General features: G+C 44.7%; 1 protein-coding gene across 1 annotated transcript in view; it reads right to left on the bottom strand.

Moving 5' to 3' along the window:
• Nucleotides 1-2,296: 2,296 nt before the first annotated feature.
• TMEM201 (transmembrane protein 201) overlaps nt 2,297-19,725 on the bottom strand; it is a 29,014-nt gene continuing 11,585 nt past the window's right edge. Inside the window, exons 7-11 of the mRNA XM_009562395.2 lie at nt 10,204-10,418; nt 9,058-9,129; nt 7,940-8,230; nt 7,318-7,449; nt 2,297-6,857 (exon numbers count right to left, since the gene is read on the bottom strand). Of these exons, the coding sequence (XP_009560690.2) occupies nt 6,760-6,857; nt 7,318-7,449; nt 7,940-8,230; nt 9,058-9,129; nt 10,204-10,418 (808 nt within the window). The 3' untranslated portion in view covers nt 2,297-6,759. The remainder of the gene's footprint in view (nt 6,858-7,317; nt 7,450-7,939; nt 8,231-9,057; nt 9,130-10,203; nt 10,419-19,725) is intronic.

Raw genomic sequence — 19,725 nt, 5'->3', positions numbered from 1 at the left:
CTCCCCCTTCTAAAGCCTCCCCTTCTAAAGCCTCCCCCTTCTAAAGCCTCCCCCTTCTAAAGCCTCCCCCTTCTAAAGCCTCCCCCTTCTAAAGCCCCGCACATCCCGCCCCCCGCATCCCACTTTTCCCCCCGCCCCGGGGCTGGATGGGGTCGAGAGGGGGTCAGGACGGCGCTGTCGGGTCGTAAAACCCAAACAGCGAGGGGCGGGGGGGGGATGCGGGAGGAGAGAGTGGAGAGAGTTGGGGTTGTTCAGCCTGGAGAAGAGAAGGCTCTGAGGAGATCTTAGAGTGACCTTCCAGTACCTGAAGGGGCTGCAAGAAAGCTGGAGAGGGGCTGTTGACAAAGGCTTGTGGGGATAGGACTGGGGGCAATGGGTATAAACCGGAGAGGGGCAGATTTAGACTGGACATTAGGAAGAATTTCTTCACCATGAGAGTGGTGAGGCCCTGGCCCAGGTTGCCCAGGGAAGCTGTGGCTGCCCCATCCCTGGAGGGGTTCCAGGCCAGGTTGGATGGGCCTTGGGCAGGCTGATCCAGTGGGAGGTGTCCCTGCCCATGGCAGAGGGATAGGATCTAGATGATCTTTAAGGTCCCTTCCAACCCAAACTATTCTATGATTCTATGACCCGGCTGAGTTCTACACGGAACTATAGGATACCTGCAGTAACACTGGTCAAATACAGTAGAATCATACAATGGTTTTGGTTCAAAGGGACCTCAAAGCCCATCCAGTTCCACTCTCTGCCATGAGCAGGGACACCTCCCACTGGATCAGGAGCTCCAAGCCCCATCCAACCTGGCCTTGAACACCTCCAGGGATGGGGCAGCGACAGCTTCCTTGGGCAACCTGTACCAGGGCCTCACCACCCTCACAGGAAAACATTTCTTCCCAAGTTCTCATCTCCGTCTCCCCTCTTTCAGCTTCCAACCCTTTTCCCTTCATCCTATCCCTCCATTCCCTGATCAAGAACCCCTCCCCATCTTTCCTGGAGCCCCTTTCAGTACTGGAAGTTGCTCTAAGGTCTCCCTGGTGCCTCCTCTTCTCCAGGCTGAACAAGCCCAACTCTCCAAGCCTCTCCTCGTATGGGAGGTGCTCCAGCCTTCAGATCATCCTCTGGACTCACTTGAACAGATCTATGTTCTTCCTGTGCTGAGGACTCTAGAACTTAACACCATACTGAACACAGCGCTCCAAGTGAGACTGAATCTTGCCATTTCTGTGAGATCAGGTCCTGATGGGTTACTTGGAAACACTGATGACAATCAGGCTGTTGTTCTCAGTTCACAAAAACTAACAAGAGTAGCTTGGCGTGGAGTCAAACAATGCTGTCATGTCTCATTTAAATAAAAAAACACAGAAAACTTTTGCTGGCCTAGATAAAAATATTTAAATTAAGAATGAAATATCCCTACTGGTTGTAACAAATTTGGTGGAGGAGGAAGCTCTTTGATGGAACACAGGAAGACTCAACTGTATGGCTACAGTTTGGTTCTTTTTCTGCTCACCCTGTATAATGGAAAAGGAACTGAAAGAACACAACAGCTGAAAATAAAAACAGATTGCAGAACCAAACAGGTCTGTAATGCTGAAAGAGGAGGGCTGGAAAGGAAGTGTCCAAAAAGTGCATCCTCTCCCACACAGCAACACACAAAACTTCTCCAGGTACTTAAAGACAATGCAGAATGCACTGCCAGGCCTTAAAACAAATTAGTAGGACATCTTAAAGTAAAACATGAGTCATAAAAATATAAAAGACAGCAAACTACAGCTCTTGAAGTGTGTGCTTAGAAAGCCTATGCCTAAAAGCTTGTGCCACCTGCCTCTTACTTTACATTACAAAATAAAAACGTAAACTGGAGACTATAAAATAACTCAAAAGCAAAATCCTGGAAAGAGTCTCCCACGCCACAGAGGAAAAAAAAATCCCTGAGTGCCAAATGAACACAAACCATAAGGTGTGCATATAACAGGACCACTCGGATGCTCTGTGACTGTGCATATCTTGGGATGCATACAGGGAGAAGCTCAGAACATCAGAGAGTAGCAGGAGATGCCTTCCCTTTTAACTGATGGGAAGCCTTGAAAGCATAACAATGGATTTCTGCTTCTATCTCCAAATCATGAGCTCTCTTTGCTTCAGGGATGCTCACACAGCTTTGTGCTTTCTCTTGGTTCTTGCTGGCTTTAAAATTTGAAGTCTTCAAAGTTAATTTGACCAGACACACGTAGAAGCACAAATACTGCCACCCTTTCCCAAAAATTTATTCAGCTCCCCAAGAAACAGGATCACACCAAGGTGAAAACTTACCAGTTTTTATTTTTTAAAGAAAAATATTCCTCTTTAAACACAAAGCATGAACTAAAAACATCTGAGGAACAGCTTCTCCTCCCTTGGAGCGCATTTAACTAAACTGTACAGTGTTAGAGCTGCCCAAACAAGTATACACACAAGACAAACAGTATTTTCTTCACAGGAAACCAGGTTTAGGACTCAAAATTGTCCTCCTCACCCTCTCCATCCAAAGGTACTCTGTCCCTTACTCCTGCCACAGGACACAGTGATGATAATTTCTGGATGTTTAAAAAGAAAAATATTGGACAAATTGGCCCTTTCTAGCCTCCTAACAAATGTCTGTGAGAGAGGTTAAGACCATAGTTATTTCCAGGAATGGCGCTTGGAAGAAAAAAATATAGCAGCATCCATAGGCAACCCAAGCCCTTGATGCCAGCTGCCCTGCTTTAAGGAACCCAGTCAGTTCAGCAGTGTTTTATAGATGTTCCCACCACCCAAGAAGGAGTGGGAATAAGATATGTAGAGGCCAAATTTGCTCCCTGAGCAGACAGCCTAAAATTCAGTGAATCTGGCCTACCCAGGCCAGCAGTGAGTTTTTTTTCCAAATTATCACAATTTCATGTCTAAGATTCACATCTTAGATACAAATGTGGGTGTCCCATCCCTGGAGAGATGTCCACGGCCTGACTGGATGAGGCTTTGAGCAACCTAGTCTAGTGGAAGGAAGGAGGGTTGGAACTGAAGGATCTTTAAGGTCCTTTCCAACCTCGAGCATTCTATGATTTTATGTAAAAAGGTATGATGACCTTCAGAAACCAGCGACTCGTTTTATCAGTTCTAATTATCCCATCACATAGATATGCACGCAGTATTTGTCATATCTAACAAACTACTCAGACTGCAGAACTGCAACCAGACTCCAGAATCCAAATTCTTAGAATTCAGAAAAGCAAAATCACTGAAAGTCTCTGCAAGGTCTCAGAACACGCCTAACAAGCCCATATCGAAAAGAAAAAGTACCTGGGTGTTTTCAAGGGAAGGTACATGATGGAAAAGGTCTGGAAATGGAGCTCAGCTGATCATTAGTTGATGGTATAAGCAATGCCCGGATTTGTATCAGACCATTTTGTAAAGATCTTTTCCATCCCATACACTCCAACAGTTTTTACAGTAGGAAAGATATTAGAAAAATAAAATTTCACCCCTGAACAACATTGGATGAAGATCAAATCATCATCATCAGTCACAAAGATTTTTACAGGGGGACCGGATAAATCTTTTGTTTCCTCCAAACCAGCTGCATACAGAAAACAGCAGCAAGATAGACACAGTATCTCAGAGCTAGATTAAGGCCAACAATATAAAGAAAAACATGGGCTCAGATCTGTTGAAATGAAGAAACCCTCCCAATGTTTTTATACATATGCATGCACACACACATACACACACACACACACGTATACTCGTGTGTACTTTTCAAGTGAAGGCTTCACAACCGTGAAAGCACCACTGGAGAGTGTTCTAGCACCAGAATGAAATGTTGGTTGTCTTCCCTCTTCCGCAATAAAATCCAAAGTCTTTATATTGCTTTGGACAAGGTCACCAAACATCGTTCCAAGAACAGTTTCATTGAGCAGATTCAGAAGCGCAGCGACAGGTTAAAGTGTTCCTGTTCTGGAATATGGGCCAAAAGAGATGTGTTGAGAGGCTGCAGCTTCTTGGTTGCTGGGGAGGAGGAGAAAATTTGTATTGCAATCTGGTAGAGACTGAGACCAACTTGGGCTCCGGGTGAGTGCGACGATGAAACTCGGTGCAGATGGGGAGGTGAAAGCAGGAAGTTTGTATACGTGAAGTCACAGTGCACATCTGTAGGCATAATAAAGACAAGCAAACCCACAGTATTCCCTGGCAGGCTTGTCTCTGCATAGGAGGCCCCTGGGTATGCTGGAAGTCAGGACAAGGATCCATGAATGGGATGTCACACCCTGCACCAGGACATCATCCAACTCAAACAGCAGAGGTCTAGATGGAAGCTTGTAAGCTGGTCTGCTAGCATGCGGCCTACACACATGCTCAAGTGAGCCTGCAGAAGGCTACAAAAGGGATACAAATCTCTTAAGAAGGAGGTTATGGGTCAGGTTTGGCTACAAGTCACAATGCATGCAAGTTACAAAAGAATTAATCGCCAATCTGCAGAATTAATCGCCAATCTGCAGCACAATCTTCCTGCTGCGAGTCTCTGTCCTGGTCTAGGCCTTTGTATTTGAAACGCTGGCTCTGCAGCCCTTTACCAACACCCTAAAGGGGGCTGAGGGAGGGATGCCAAGTCAGGAATGACAATTCCACAAGTCTCAGATCAGCACGTGTGGGCAGAGGTCTGTCCCCTGCCTGTAAGATGCAGAGCAGGCTTCGCTGACAAAGGAGGATGGGGAGTAGCGGCTGGAACTGGGCTGCTAAAACAACGCAGGAAGAAACAGAAGAGACAAAGACAGACCTAATATTTCAGTGCTTGAATCGTCATCAATAAAGCCTCATTTAATCCATCGTATAGCATGCTGATTGGAGTTCGGCTATCACTCACGTGATGCGTTAAGTGAGGCTGTGGTAGGAACTCAATTAAAATGCAAGAAAGGAAAATGAAGTGAAAGGGAATGGTGATCACCACTCTGAGGTGTGAGTTTCGGGTTCAGAGCAGGAAGCGATCAGCAGCGCAATGTTTTGTTTCTACGCATATGCAAGAGCACAATATAGGGAACAGAAGCATAACTGAAAGGGAGGAAAGGACGCAGTAAGCATAACATTGTAATTCAAGATGTAAACATAGGACAGGGAGGTGAGGGAGCAGAACGAGAAAAGTCTGAGGCAAACGAGCCCAAAGGTAGAGACAATAGAAAAACTCTTAATAGAATCAGTCCCGCTTCAGGAAATACATAGCTAATGTCAGCCGTCTCTCTTTTCACCAGGTATCCTTGACACACTGGTAAATCTTCTCTCTGTACTTGGGATTTAAGAAGCAGAACATAAAGATCAAGGTTCCCCACCCCCCAAGATGTACTAAATGATTTTGAGCATTCAGCACAAGATTCTAAATGGCCCCTGAATTCTAAGCAATGCTGAAGACTCACACAAAATCAGAAGTTCCCAGGCATGAGAACAGGTTGCCCAGAGAAGTCATGGATATCCCCCATCCCTAGAAGTGTTCAAGGCCAGGTTCAATGGGCCTTTGAGCAACCTGATCTGGTGAGAGGTGTCCCTGCCTATGCAGAGGGGTTGGAATTGGATGGGCTTTCAGGTGCCTTTCAACCCAGACCATTCTATGATTCTATGATCTCTTCCTTTGGGTTAGAAAACAAGAATCTATCCAGAAGGCTGAAGCAGGTTTGGCATTTCTCACCGAGAGCACCTGGGCATTTAACTAAGTAAGAAATATCTTAAATGGTTACTTAGCAAATCCTGGTATCAGATTGAGGCGTCGGGTTTCTGGATAAATGTATACAATCAAGATAGTTCCTTATGTATCTCCTAACAGATTTGTGCGGTTTACAGCGAGAACAAGCTATGATGCTGCTTCAGTGAGAATACCAGCAGTCAGAGTTGTGAGCTGAAGCCCTTTAAACTATGGTGCAAATCACACAGGGATCCTTTCTTATTAAAGATATAACGGTAACAGAATTAATGCCTCCCAGGTAAAGCACAGCGCAGGCTTCTGCTTTCTAATGCAAACCACAACAGGATGTCTGTCTAGGATTTGTGCGTGCCTACAGCTGTTGCACAGACAGCAGTTTCTGACAACCAGCATGACCTGAATGGCAACTGGGGAAAGCAGCCTCAGGGCAGAGCCCAGGTGGAAGCACATGGACATGTGAGATGCAAGAATATGACAGAGCAGCCAAGGTCACCCAAACGCTTAGGCAAGCTTAAGGCAACTGAAGAAAATCCACTGATAATTTAGAGGAGTGAGCCAAAGGGAAGAGAGAAGAGGAACTACTGGGAATGCTGTTGCAGTAGCCAAAGCCAAGCACCAGCAACTAAGCCATCCCTCTTCTCCAGCTTATTTGTTCCAATTCTCCTCATTTTACCAGGACTGTCAACATCAGGTTAATATGTCTGAAAGAAGAATTCGGGATAGGTTCCTAAAAACATAGCTTACACATCTTCAGGCTCGTGTCTCAAGTCAGTTCCTTTGAAAGAAAACACATGGGCCGTTTGACTGGCCTCTTGCCTTGAACTGGAGCTTTCTGGGAGTTCTTTCTGTCACCTCCAGGGACAATCCCGTGATATGTTCTACCTGGAAGTGATGGCAGCAGCTACCTGGGTTCCTTGTCATGACAGTTGAGCATACAGTAGTTTTTTTAAAAACAGCATGCACCAGTGGCACAGCCATTAGACATAAAGCTGTAGTTGAAGTCCTCTCGTCCCCTCAGAAGCAGGCGGAGCCAGAAAGAAAGGGAGGGTTGGCACAAATTAACGCAGGCTCCGGTAGACATAGGCTGATGTGAAGATCGCATTGAGAGTCAGACTCACTGCTAGTAGACCTCGAAGAGCGTAGTTACCAAAATGACCTTAGTGGAAGAGGACAACACAAAGAGAAAAAAAAAAAAAAAAAAGGGGGAATAGTGGAAAGAGATATTAAAGAATTGATTAGATAAACAATAGTGAACATATGTTGTGCTCTTTTTCTCTTTGCCCAGTGTTTTCACCATAAGCATAAACCGCTGAAGCACTTCTCCTGTCAGGAAAGATTCCACTGCTCTCTTTGGTTCTATTTTCATCTATCACTTTCCTCAACACCTGCATCCCCACCTCTTTCCTTCTGTTTCAGTTTCACACTGTCAGTATTCTTCAGAGAGGCCAAAGCACAGGAAAAGCCTTATTAAGGTCTTTGAATAGCAGCAAGAAGATCCAATTTGCTACTACTAAACTATTTCTCAAGATCGGATCACTACTACAGCAGAGGAAACACCTCAGTTACCCTCAGAAACACTCACACGTACACGAAGCACTCACATGACTTGCACCTACCTCTCCAGCCTACCAAATCTTCCCCTTTGGTAGTCGTGTCAACCACACAGGTAGATGAGTGGGATGAGTGATCCTCCTTTTTCATGGAATTATCGCTGTAAATACTCCCGCCTTCCACAGCAGATCTCATATCTGCAAGCAGAGGGAGTTATGAAAATTCAGAAGGCACGAGCGGAAGCCAAAACTAGAAGTTACCAGACTAAAGGCAGACATGAGTAATGAAGGGTTGCCTGCTAAAATCATGAAAGGATTGAGGACAGGAGCTGGAAACAAAATTTCACTGCTGGGCAGTAGAAGTTGCCTGCGTGTTTGTCTCATCCACTGTCCGTATCAGCAACACATATTCGCGGTTAAAGGAGTCATCCAAACAAGGGTGAAAGCAGTGAAAGCAGTATCCCTAGGGCACCACTGAGGGGGAAAATAACATTCATTTTGGCAGACGAGAGGCTCTCCAGGCCACTGGATTCTTAAGGGACCTTTGGCAGACTAATAACCATCACCGCCTGGGTTTCTCCTAAAGATTTCCCGTCTATTGTGGGGCTGAGATCACGCATGGCTTTGCCTGCAAGCCAACTCCTTCCTACCAATATATTTCCAGGAGTGCAGGAGGCTGCCAGCATACCATGCATTCCCCGCTCGCTGAGATGGTTCTTTGGAAAGGAGGACAACTCTGAGGCAATGATGTTACTGTCTGAGTGGGTGTGCTCCTCTGAGCTGGTCGGGGTGAGCAGAGCATCATTCTGAGATGGGAAAAGCAGCAGCTTCTGTCCTTTCAGGTTCAGGCGGGCAGGGCTGATGAGCGGCCGGCGGTACCGCAAGGAACTTGAGCTGGAAGTCACAGAGCCAGCCACCGACGGTGCCGGAGAGGGAATGCGGGATGGAGCACAGCTGCCTGACAGCAAGGGGAAGTGCTCTGAAATGGAAAGAAACATACCCAAAGAGAAAAATAATGAGATTATAATCCAAATTACAACAGGTACAATTTTCTCCCTATTCTACAAGAAAAGGGAACAGGAGTTGCAAATGTCTAACATATCTTGTTCTAAAATGCTTTATTCATTCAAGTTCCCACATGCATTTTGGTACACTCAAGAAGGCCTTAGACTAGAGATGTGTTTATCAGCAGCCAGGTGAGCTCTCTCTCTGCTCAGCTGTCTCCATTCAGGAGAGCCTACATTATACATGCTGTTTTGCAGGTAAATTATTTGTTCTGGCATGTCCCCTAGAGGCTGTTGGGAAAGCGTATCAGGATGCAAGGCGGTTTGCACAAGGCTGTAATTGTATCTCCAGCAGCAAACCCTGAAGCACCACAAACAAGCAAAGCATCCATTTGGGGTCAGAAGGGCAACAGACAGATCACGGGAGGACAGGGGAGCAAAAGGACAGAGCAGACAGGGTAGACAAATTAGCTTGGGCTGGGAAAGTGAAGCAAAAGGGCTGGCTGCCCTAGGAATAGTTTGAAGTCTCCTATCAAAGCAATCTCGACTCAGCCGCAGAGCAAGGAAGGGATCTTTGTTTTGTCTCAGTGATTTCACTGCTAGCTTCCCCACGGAGGAGGACATCCAACACATACAGCGCCTTATTTTACTGCAATTCCCACTCTCTCTGCAGCATTTCTAACACCAAAACTGACATTTTCCATTGGATGTGAACAGCAAGGAAAGAATTAAACTTGGATCATGCAACCCACTCCCTGCAAATCCTGCAAAGACAGTTGCTCTGGAAGGCGTAGTGTGCTACCTGATGTAGGTGACTCCCTGGACTGGGATGACAGCGAGGCTGGTCGACTTCCACTGAACAAGTAGCCAGAATCTAAAAAGCAAAACCAAACAAATTTGAACGCAGCTGACTCAGCTGCTGGAGGTCTGTCCTTCAGAAAGGGAACTGCATCGTCTTGTCATCAGTCTTGGAAAGGGACAGGTGGTAAACACAAGAAGGAAAAATGCCCGTTTTCCTGGGTAGGCTATATGCCACCATCAGAATAATCCACTTTTCCTGCTGAAAGGTTGGCATGGCTGCTCCTTCTCTTGCTCTTAGTAGATCTGGCAAAACTGTTAGCAGTGCAAGCTAGAGAAACGTTGAATGAACTAAAAAAATCTCTGCAGGACTTCTCTCTTTGCGTCAGTGTTATCCTAGAGACTGCCATATCCTGGCCTCTGGCCTTCTGGTAGTCAGTTAGTGATACAGCAAAGCTTTCCTGGGATGCAGAATAGCATTTGAATGCTATTTCCCATCTATTAATTTCAAGCACGCCAAAACTGAGGGCTTATTGAGTTACTGGGACAAAGTCTTTCCTTAGGCCTATAAATCTTTCCTAAATCTCACAGAGCCCTTAAAAAACAAGAGGAAATGGGGTCTCTAAAGCAGTTGGGCTAAAGCATATCAAATCCAGAGTCAGGGAAAGGCCTGCCTTCAGGTCTGCTCCCTCCAGCTCTGCTCCCTTCAGCTGTAGCAAGAAAAGCAAACTACATAAAGCAGCTAGAAGCAAGGGAGCGATTGCTGTTGCAGATCGGTTACCCTAATGCTCCCAATCATTTCCAAAAGCTGCTATTCTCCATTCCCATGTCTAACTGCTCCTTCTGTCTCTCTCCCATACGTAGCCTTCTACCTTACTACAATGAACACCCAGAGAAGCCTCTGGATTTCACCAAATCCACAGCAGGCAAGCCCTCAATGAGACTTTTGGTTCTGCCCAGACAGCAATGGTCTGCTGCCTAATTTCTTAATGTCAAAAACCCAAATTACCAATGCTGGATCCTCTGTGCCACAGGAGCAACAATCCCTAAACAGGACTATAATGTAGATACCCCACAGCCCATTTCTTTCTGAAGCATTGTACCACTCCATTGTCACTTCCATGGGGCCAGAAATTCCGTGCACACTTACCTGCTCTGGCCAAGGAGGGGATGGTGCCCAGTGAGAGCGCCCTGTTGAGACGACCAGGAAGAGAGGAAGAAGAAGTTCTGCGTGGGGATCTGAAGAGCTGCTGGTTTGACAGGAGAATACTGGGCGGTGATGGGACAAAATGAGACGTAGTAGAGGAAGAAAAGCCAGTCCCAGTGCCGTTGGGAAAGAGAACAATCGAATCCCCAGAAAGGAACCTGCAAATGAGACACATTACAGATGTTTAGCAACGGGTACATTCTAGAACTCCCTTCTCTCTGCTGTACTTCTTGTATGAACACTTGCTTTGTTATCAGGCTTTTACTAATTTTTCAGTGCAGGAGTCAGATGCAGAATGCTTAAGAGTTTACGGGAATGTTCCTACACCTTTGAAACTGGGGAACGGCTCAACCTTACTTAAATTATCATGCACCAACCTGTCCCCCAACACAGGGCAGAAAAAAACAGTGGAGCAGTTGAGGAACTCTGGTGCAAATGGGCATAATATCTTGGTTCTTTCCCTGGGTGCGAAAATTACCTGAAGATCACCAGAATGCTTTACAAAGCCCAGACACACACAGGACCAACAACAGAGCACACTTTATGTTTGTTATGCGCACATGCAAGCAACATGCTTAGAAATACCATGACTGGGGGAAGCAAGTAGTTTTCTATTAGTCTTCTTGTCTTTAGAAACCAGAATCAACATCATACCTCTCCTGCCAGTATAAAGAAAAGTATTTTTATGGGTACCTAGATGAAGATCTAGGCACAAGAGCTCTGTTTTAAAACCAATATTCAGCTCTCTAATACATTTGCCTTTATTATACTTCTGTGAGGTAACGAAGACTCACTACCCTCATTTTACAGATGGGAAAGAAGCAAAAAGAAGCCAAGTGACTTGTTGAGGGTCACATAAAAGTCGTATGATAGAACAAAGACACAAACCTGGACTTTCCAGCCCTAAATTGAAGCCTAAACCATTAAATTTTCCTTTCTCTGCATGTCATAATTAGGAAGAACTATGTATTAGCACAGCCATTCAGAGGAAACTGTGCTACTGTAGCATACGCTCTAGGAAGTGTATCGCTTCCAGTGTGTAAAAACCGACTTCTATTACAGTGCCTGGAAAAAAAAATTGAATTGGCAATAATAACGGCAATTGTATTTCTAAGTCTGTGGGTTGTTTTCAGTGGGTTCTTTCCCAGTGGAAGTGTGGAGCTGTAGAACAGTGCCCAGATGGAGAATACAGAATGAGAGATAACAGACAAAAGATACTAAGGGTACCTGTACCAGCTAGCTTGACTTTTATGCACTAAAGACATAAGCTGACTTCTATTCCACTGACAGAATAACTGCGTGATTGGGAATTGTATTTTAAACAGTTTTTGCAGCCAGAACTGCCACAGTATTCCACACTCAGTTACTATATGCAAATATACTATGCAATTTAATTACAGACACTCCCATTTCATCACCTACCTTTGCAATGGTTTAAAACTTAAATATCAATCTCAGCTGAATAATCTGTTAAAAACTTACTCCTGTTTTTACCTTCTTTCTATTCCTCCTTGCAATCACGTACCGGTCTTAGTGTATGTGTACATCTTAGCTGACTACATTGCATCTCTGTGTACAGTTTAGCTGATTACACTGCATCAGAAATTAGACTCACTTTGGAGACTCACTTGTGTCCTCATAGCATAAAAATTGAGCAGTCTAAGAAGGCTGCAATGTTGGAAGTAAAGGAATTTTGTCTTAATTTTAACAATGCAATAAAACACATGAAAGAAAATATAGAATATGAAGAAAGCCTCAAGGATCTCCTGTAAGATTTTTGTTTAGTTAGAAACAGGCAATTCACTTGCCAAATAAGTGACAGTGAAACACTAACAAAGTATGAAGCGTATATATTTTTAAATGGAGATATCAGACTTTGCAGCATACAACCGAGCTGCAACATTTGGAAGTTTAATCTCACTCCTGATGAAAACAGAGACAGATGAGAGCAGCAGCATGGTTTTTCTTCTGTCAGAGGAAAGCCAGCAGTGAATCAGAGCGTGCGAGAATATATGAATCTCAATCTTGTGCTGTGAAGTGATTTATGCATGTGCCATTCTCTCTTGGCAATTAAAAGAGGTGATGCAACAATATTAAGCAGCGCTAGCATGTCCAGAGGAAGCACTCTAAGATTAAGATTACAATTTAAAATATCTTATAAAACTACTTATCTGCTAGTACGAGGCAGACATCAACAATCCCGACCAGCTTAACCAGGCTGAACAACATCTAGGCCAACCAGCTTCCTGGTGCTCGCAAGCAGGACATGCCGTTAACAGTGGCAAGGAACTCCTCAGTCTCACAGCAGAAACTGCCCAACCTCTTCAGGTTCCAGAGGACCTGGGAATGGTGTCATGCTTCGCAACCGTGCAGAGTCCTTTAGTGCACATACATAAGACACATTGGCCCCCGCCACACGTACAGATGCAAATAGAGGATGTACATGTCCATCTCAGCTTTGCAAGAGAAAACGAATGGGAAAGGAAATTAAAAGTGCAGCTCAGGACTGTGATATGTGATATCAGAGAGAGCGATACCTACCCCTCACTGTGCCATGTCTGTGAAGGGCCAAAGCTGAGCATCGCCTTTGAACAACACCACTCTTTTTTCCTAACTTTGTACCGTTTGTATCTTTGGGGTCAAGGAACCAACTTCACACAGCTTCTGCTGCGTGGAAAACAGCTCATCTGGTTTATTGGCTTTTGGTAGCTTTTCACTTAATGGGCTGGAAGATGCTACAATACCTTATCACTCATAACCACAATCTCATTCCTGGGACTGTAAACTTCCTTGGATCAGGCTTCCACGGGCTCTGCTGCTCAACAGCCCCACTTCTCAACCTCACCAAAGTTGGTGCAGTCAGATCCTCTGGGCACCTGATGAATCAATTTGTCTTGCACCATCCAGAAATACATTTTTTTGCTGCTTAACAAAGAAGAGCTGAAGAATTTTAAGCACAGCTTTGGGATGGAGTGCTGACCAAAGGATTGCTTAAACACTGATCTGCTCTGAAGAAAGTAAATTCATGCAACACGCAAAATCCTGTTCCTTTTCTATGCACTCTTCTCTTTAGCATTTGCCACTGTGAGGTCAAGAGGGCTGGATGCTGCTAAAAAGCAGGGGTGCTGTCATGGGAATGCGCTTGGTGCCTGAGAATGGTCAGCAGAACAAAAACAACTTTCAGAAGCAGATGGAAAAAAGTGAGGCGATCAAGAGGATAGTAAAGCAAGGAGCAGCCACAGCACAGCCCTGGAACGGAGCAACGCAGCTGTGCCTTTGCGCTCAGACTAGTGCACTGTGCCAAGCCATTTGTGCACATGGTAACAGTGAGTCTGGTAACAGTAGAAGAGTAACCAAAAAAAGGGGAAAAAAAAAAAAAAAAAAAAAAGGCTCTGGAGTCAGACAGTTTGTGGAAACAGTCAGGGCCCGGAAGCCGTTTATTTCAGAACTTGGTATTGTGAACATCAAAACCTGGGTATCTTAATTACTGTTTACAATGATCACAGCGTTACGAGACAGTTGGGCACAATTCTGCTACACAGATACTTTAAAAATAAATAAGAGTATTACATGGATTGGGACCGTACGCTGTCCTGAAGAAACACCTCCTGCCAGCAGAGCCTCCTCTCCTCTGTCCCAATACCTCCCTCTTATCCAAAGACAACACCATACCTGTTTGCCTTTATAATTCACATTTTAACCAGACATGCTGCATCGCTGCTGGCATGGAGAGAGACATGGGTGAGCATGGGTCAGAGCTGCAGAGGGACCCACTCCTACTATCAGAGAATTCAGTATATGAAGTAAGAAAGTAAGAAGCAGTCACAGCCCGGCAGCTCGCTGTACATTCCCCAGATTCATCTGCCTGGAGACAGCCAGGATACCGTGTGTCAGTCCTGGGGCAAAATATTTCTTCTGGACTTAAAAGTGCCATCATAATTTAGCTATGATTTATCCATGTGCAACCACACCATTTTCTCCAGGCAGCAGCTCGCTATTGCCTTACTGCTGGCTGCCAGATAAACAAGTTTCAGCGAGCTGAGATGCAGTCACTTTTCTAGTGTGCTGCATCACATCAGTCTGTGCCATAACCTCTGCCTCCAGTCAAGGTGACAGAATCAGGAATAAAGACCAATATAGTGAATAAAAAGCAGGCACAGGGAGAGGAGAGAATAATGCTAAAAAGGATGTCAGATGCATTAAGATTTTGATATGTGGCTTAGCTTATAGACTAAGAACTCTTTTCTCCTACATGTTACCGTGATTTGGATGAAAAAAGAGAGGTGAATTGTAGCTGAAGAGGTCGTGCACAGATACCTTCTAGAGCACAGACAAATGTCAAGCATCAATTTTCCCTTCCCTCCTAGCTCGTGGCCCAGAAGTATGCGGGTGGGTGTATACACACATCCCACGTCTACAAAAATCCAGACTTGTTGGCATAACAGTGTTTAGCAGACCTCTTCCCTGTCCAGGCACTCAAAAGCTTTGGTCCCAAACGAGGCTTTACTGGGGATGACTCGAGGTACTCTTCAGGACGGAGTACTGCCCCTTTCATATGAGAGCATCTGCTGCGCCTCAGAGAGGCCCCAAGCATTTTTGCAGGTGACAGCACACCTGGAACGAACTGGTAGGTTATACGTGACAGCACACAATGTCAAAAGCATCTCTTTAAAAACCGAAGCAAAGCCATACACCATAGCTCCCTGCTTTCATGAGTGGAGTTGGTCTGGAGCAATCATCGGGCTATTAATAATATTAATTTCTATAAGAGTATAAATAATTTGTCCACAGTACATCAATACATACTTTCTCTAGTTTCTAAGCATGATTATTAGCTTCACATAATTTCAGCGTACTTGAAAAATATTAATAAAGTCAAAATAAAACACCATTACACCATTTTTATATTCCTGTCTTGTCCTCACCCTTTGACAGACCCAAGCTCAGTTCACCAGGGCATGCAAAGCACGGATGTAGGGAAGGAGGAGTTAATAGAAAGGAAAGTGTGGAATATAAATATAGCATATTCAGAACTCTAAAGGGCCACAAAAACGTCAGTTTGCATGCACCTATGCCAGTGAGGGCTTCAGGAAGACCAGAAGTAGCAGCAGCAGAGATGCTTACTTAGTTGCTAACTCTGGGTTTTCCCTCAACGCCCCTGTAGTCTGCAGTGTTGTTCAAACATTTCAGAGGGCAGCCCAAGTATCCTTTTCTTCCCAGCCACACACACTGGTGGCAATCAAAGGACAAAAGCATTGGCCTGGCAGACATACAGGCCCCGCTGTCCCAAGTTGCAGCTGTGACAGCTCCACTGAAGCAGAGCAACACAGTGTTGTCAGAAGTCTTGTCCAGGGAAAGGCACTTAATGAACCCACATCGGCCCCTTTATACACCCAGCTCTGCTGGGCAGGGTACAAGATGCTTTTGAGTTGGCAGATGAGCCACAGCCACAGTGAGAGCAGACCAGAGCCCACTGCTTTGGGCTAGAACAGATCTGATTTCAAGTGACACACAAACCCACCGATGGTCCCTCATCACCTCAGCGCCATTCTGTGGTACCATCCTCTGATCCAGACACCAGCACGTGGCCAGGGCAAAAAGCAGCACCTGAAATTGGAGGCTTTTGGGCTAAAATCCTCTAATATTGTTGAGATAAAGATGTTTGCATGCTCTGGCCTGAATGACAGGGAGAATCCTCAAGCAATATCTAGCGACAACAGGTTACCATATTTTCCTCTGCGGCTTAAAGTTAGAGTCCAGCTAAGTGAAAACAAGAAGCTGGAAGCACTGATCAAGTGGTTCTGGGTAATTTGTGTCAGCTGTGGTAGTGAGCTACCAGCCCTTCGTTAGCTGTTATCCCCTTCAGCAGGAGATGTATACCCAAGTGTCATACAAAATAGCACCTCAGCTTCCTCAGGGTGGTGGCTCTGTGCTCGGATGTGACTTGCACCAAAATATCCGAGCTGGAAGTACACGTTTCTTTCTCCTGGACTCGCTGTGGGGGAAGCGGCCAGGCAGAGTCAGGTGCATATCTAAATGCTGAGCTGTTTCCTAAACGAACCTCACGTATAAAATGCAAAGTTGGCAAAGCACCTTTCTTACAGAACCTACAGCATGGCATAATGTTCACAATAGTCCACTTGGCATCAAAATTCATTATTACAGGAACAGCATCAAGTAAAGGCAGGGTTGGTTTAACTACTTTTTTTTTCCCCCCCCCAGAAACAATCAACAGTAAAATACTGCTAACTTATAAGTGATCTTCTTCAGGCCTAGTTGTCTAAGGCAATACAATTGGTACAGATCAAATGCTACTGGTTTATAAATCGGAGCATCTCTAGAAAAAAAAGAAAACAACCCACTTTTCTCCTCCTTTCTTTCCTGTCCTCCAAAAGATCAATCATACTCTACCATCAGCAAAAACACGGGAGACAAAGCACATGAGAAAAGCAGAAAGAGAGGAGACCAGCAGCATCAGAATCTCTAGAAGATCAAAAATACAACTGCTGCAAGTTTGGTTTTGAGGCTGAGGTTCTTTTGGTTTTAGAAACAGCAACACAGATAAGCTGAGGCACCAAGAAGTGGGAAAATAAGCTGACACCTGAGCAAAGACAAAGGCTTCTTTGGCATTAAAACCAACCCCCACTTCACTATGTCTTTTACTATTTTGTTTTCACCTTTGAATTTTTACCAATTATGAGTCCAAAAGTTCTTCAATTGTTGTGGACAAAGCACCATAGAGACCAGGGCTTCAGCTGTACAGCTTGGCCATAAAACTGGCCAAGGGTCTGACATATGAAATGAATGCAACTTGCAAACATACTTCATTTGTATTAATCTGCATAAGGTGAAGATAAATGGATTTCTTGCATGTTTACTCAGTTAACACATCTCCCAGATGAAAAGATCTTAAACTCCTTCAGTATAGATTTGCACTTGCTGTGCAAACAGAGCTAAAATATTTCTTAACAGTATTATTCATGCTTCACAGCGTAAACCCCACGCCTTCCCTCAGTTCTATCAACTGCCTGTTCTGGTATCTAGTGCGCATCCTCCCCATCCTATCACAGCACTGCACAGGGAAAAAAGACAAGAGAATTAAAAAAAAAAAAGATCAGGCACAGGAAAACATCATCACACTTAATAGCAGAAGTGTCATAAAAGGCGCCAGACCTCATTGGGCTCAAAAAGATGGGGCATGTTAAAATTGAAAGATAAAAGAGAGCTGGTAAAAGCAAGGTAGGAAAAGAGCTGCTCAGAAGAGACAGGAGGCCACGTGGAATAGGACATTAAACTTAATACAGCTTTGACTTTTGACATCTTTAGAGGCTGTGACTCAAGAGTTTCTTTGCTATTGGGCAAGAAAATCTGGCCATTAGACATTAGGCATGACTTTACTATGACATCCCTCCTCCTAAAGCTGCGTCAATAGATCCTTCCAAACATGAGATTCTCCCAATCACTTGGATATACTTGCCAGCAGAGCAGCCAGGGAAACTGCTTACCCACCGCCACACCGCGTGGTTGCAAGTTTACATGCTAGAAGCCAGCAGGAGCTTTCAATCTTGCTTCTACAGGTAAGTGCAGAAGACAATCAACTAAACAGACACACAGGAAGCAGGTTGGTTCGTTCCCTTCCCATGCCAGCTGTTAAGTCACAGGAACATAGCCCTTCCACCAGGAGCCGTACCGTCCCACGACACACTCAGCTTACTGGAAGTGGATCTCTCCCTTTCTGCTTTCAGAGTGAATTTGGTTTGAAGAATAGAAACTATCAAGAGCCATAAAATATCTTTTGTTTCCTTTTAAAAAGCTTCTGTGATCTGACCAGCATCTGCAGCATCAAGTAATATATGAATCTTTCAGCAGAAGATGCAGATACTTCATAGTGAGAGCTTCATTCTGATTATTTTAGAGTTCATACATGAGATCTAGACAGCCAATTAACGTCTATCAGACTATTAGCATGGCAAGTTCCATTGCGCTAAATGGAAGAACATAGCAGATTTTCTGTAACAACGCTATTTCCTCTTGAAAGATCCATATTTGAACGAAAAACTCAGCTGAGTGCCTTGCACAAACAGTGCAGGATAACCATACCACTTATCCTAAGAGGCCTCAACAAATTAATCCTACAAAAACCCAAGCAGCTGAAAGCTCCTTCCTCCCACACAGCTAGCATCCAGCTCTCCCAGCTTCCAGCAGAGGACTGTCAGGTGCTCAACTCAAGGTCATGATTTCCAGACCCTTCCTTCTACAGCAGCATTAGCACCAATGCCAGACTTCAAAAAAGAACTCCTCCAGGTAACAAGAACAAATCATCTCTATTGCCACGGGGTCCCACAGCAGAGGCTCTCATCTCTTCCTATAGCACATCCTCCTAATCTTTGTTCTCAACAGTAAGGAGAATGCTGACTGAATAAGTAGTGATGTAGAATGAAAGCTGTATCACAGTGTGTTGTTGTCAGTCCTGCATTTCTTCTCTTTCTAAGGCTACAGGAGTGGAGGAAGAGTTGTGCTTTTATTCAGTTGAGGTCTTACACAGATGCTCCTCAGGGGGCAGTGGTAGCAAGCGGGTAAAAAACCCAAAGGAAACCAGCACTGAAAGCAACACCACTGGTAGATTTGAAAATTTAGCCTAAAACACCTCAATATTTTCAGATATTCAATAAAAGCACCCTGAGCTAGATAACCTTTTAAAGCACCTTTTAAATAAATTATTGAAGTTCCAGTCAAAAGCACTTAAGGATGCCTCTCCATTTAAACCGGAGTCATAGGAGAATGGCAGAGTGAGAGAGCATGCATTTAAGGGATGCTACACAGTGGAAGGCCAGAAGAACTAGGTTATGGACTACGAGCGGAACCCTCCTCGCATGCCTGTACACCATGCAGTGTTACTACACCACATGATACGAGGACTCGGAATCCAGAAGCAAGTTCCCATCAGTTCGAAAATTAAAATGACCAGCACCATTAGAAAACCGAAGGTGGCCTGGGCCCCATGGAGGATTCAAGGCAGATTCCTCTGTGACCAGCTAAGGACGGACAGGCAGCGAGAAGAATCGGAAGGACAGGAGAAGCCAGAATCTCTTTGGCTGGAGAGGCAGAATGGGGAGGAGGCTGCATTTATGGAGCAGTTTGTGAAGCAGCTGCTGTAAGAATTGGCTTTGGGCAAGTTGGATATTGGCACTGCTGACGTAGGATTCAGGAGAAAGGGAGAATGGAGGCAGCAGGAGTAGCTTCCTTGGCTAGCACCAGCAGCAGAAATGCTCCAAGCAGCTAGCACAGTGGGAAGCAAGGATGGGAAAAAACAGGGAAAAAAATAAAAAGAAGAAAAGATCTTCATTGTTTATCTAAATTAAAAAGAAAAAGAGGAAGGAAAAATAAAAAGAGGAGAGAGAAGCACCAGTCACAAAGAGTTCACAAGGCTTTTTTTCCTCCTTCCCCCAGCGTCACTGCTCTGGC

Source organism: Cuculus canorus, chromosome 21 (genome assembly GCF_017976375.1).
Source record: "Cuculus canorus isolate bCucCan1 chromosome 21, bCucCan1.pri, whole genome shotgun sequence".
Classification (NCBI taxonomy): Eukaryota; Metazoa; Chordata; class Aves; order Cuculiformes; family Cuculidae; genus Cuculus; species Cuculus canorus.
Note: the sequence above shows the minus strand (reverse complement) of the source record. Positions and strands in the feature narration are given on the sequence as shown.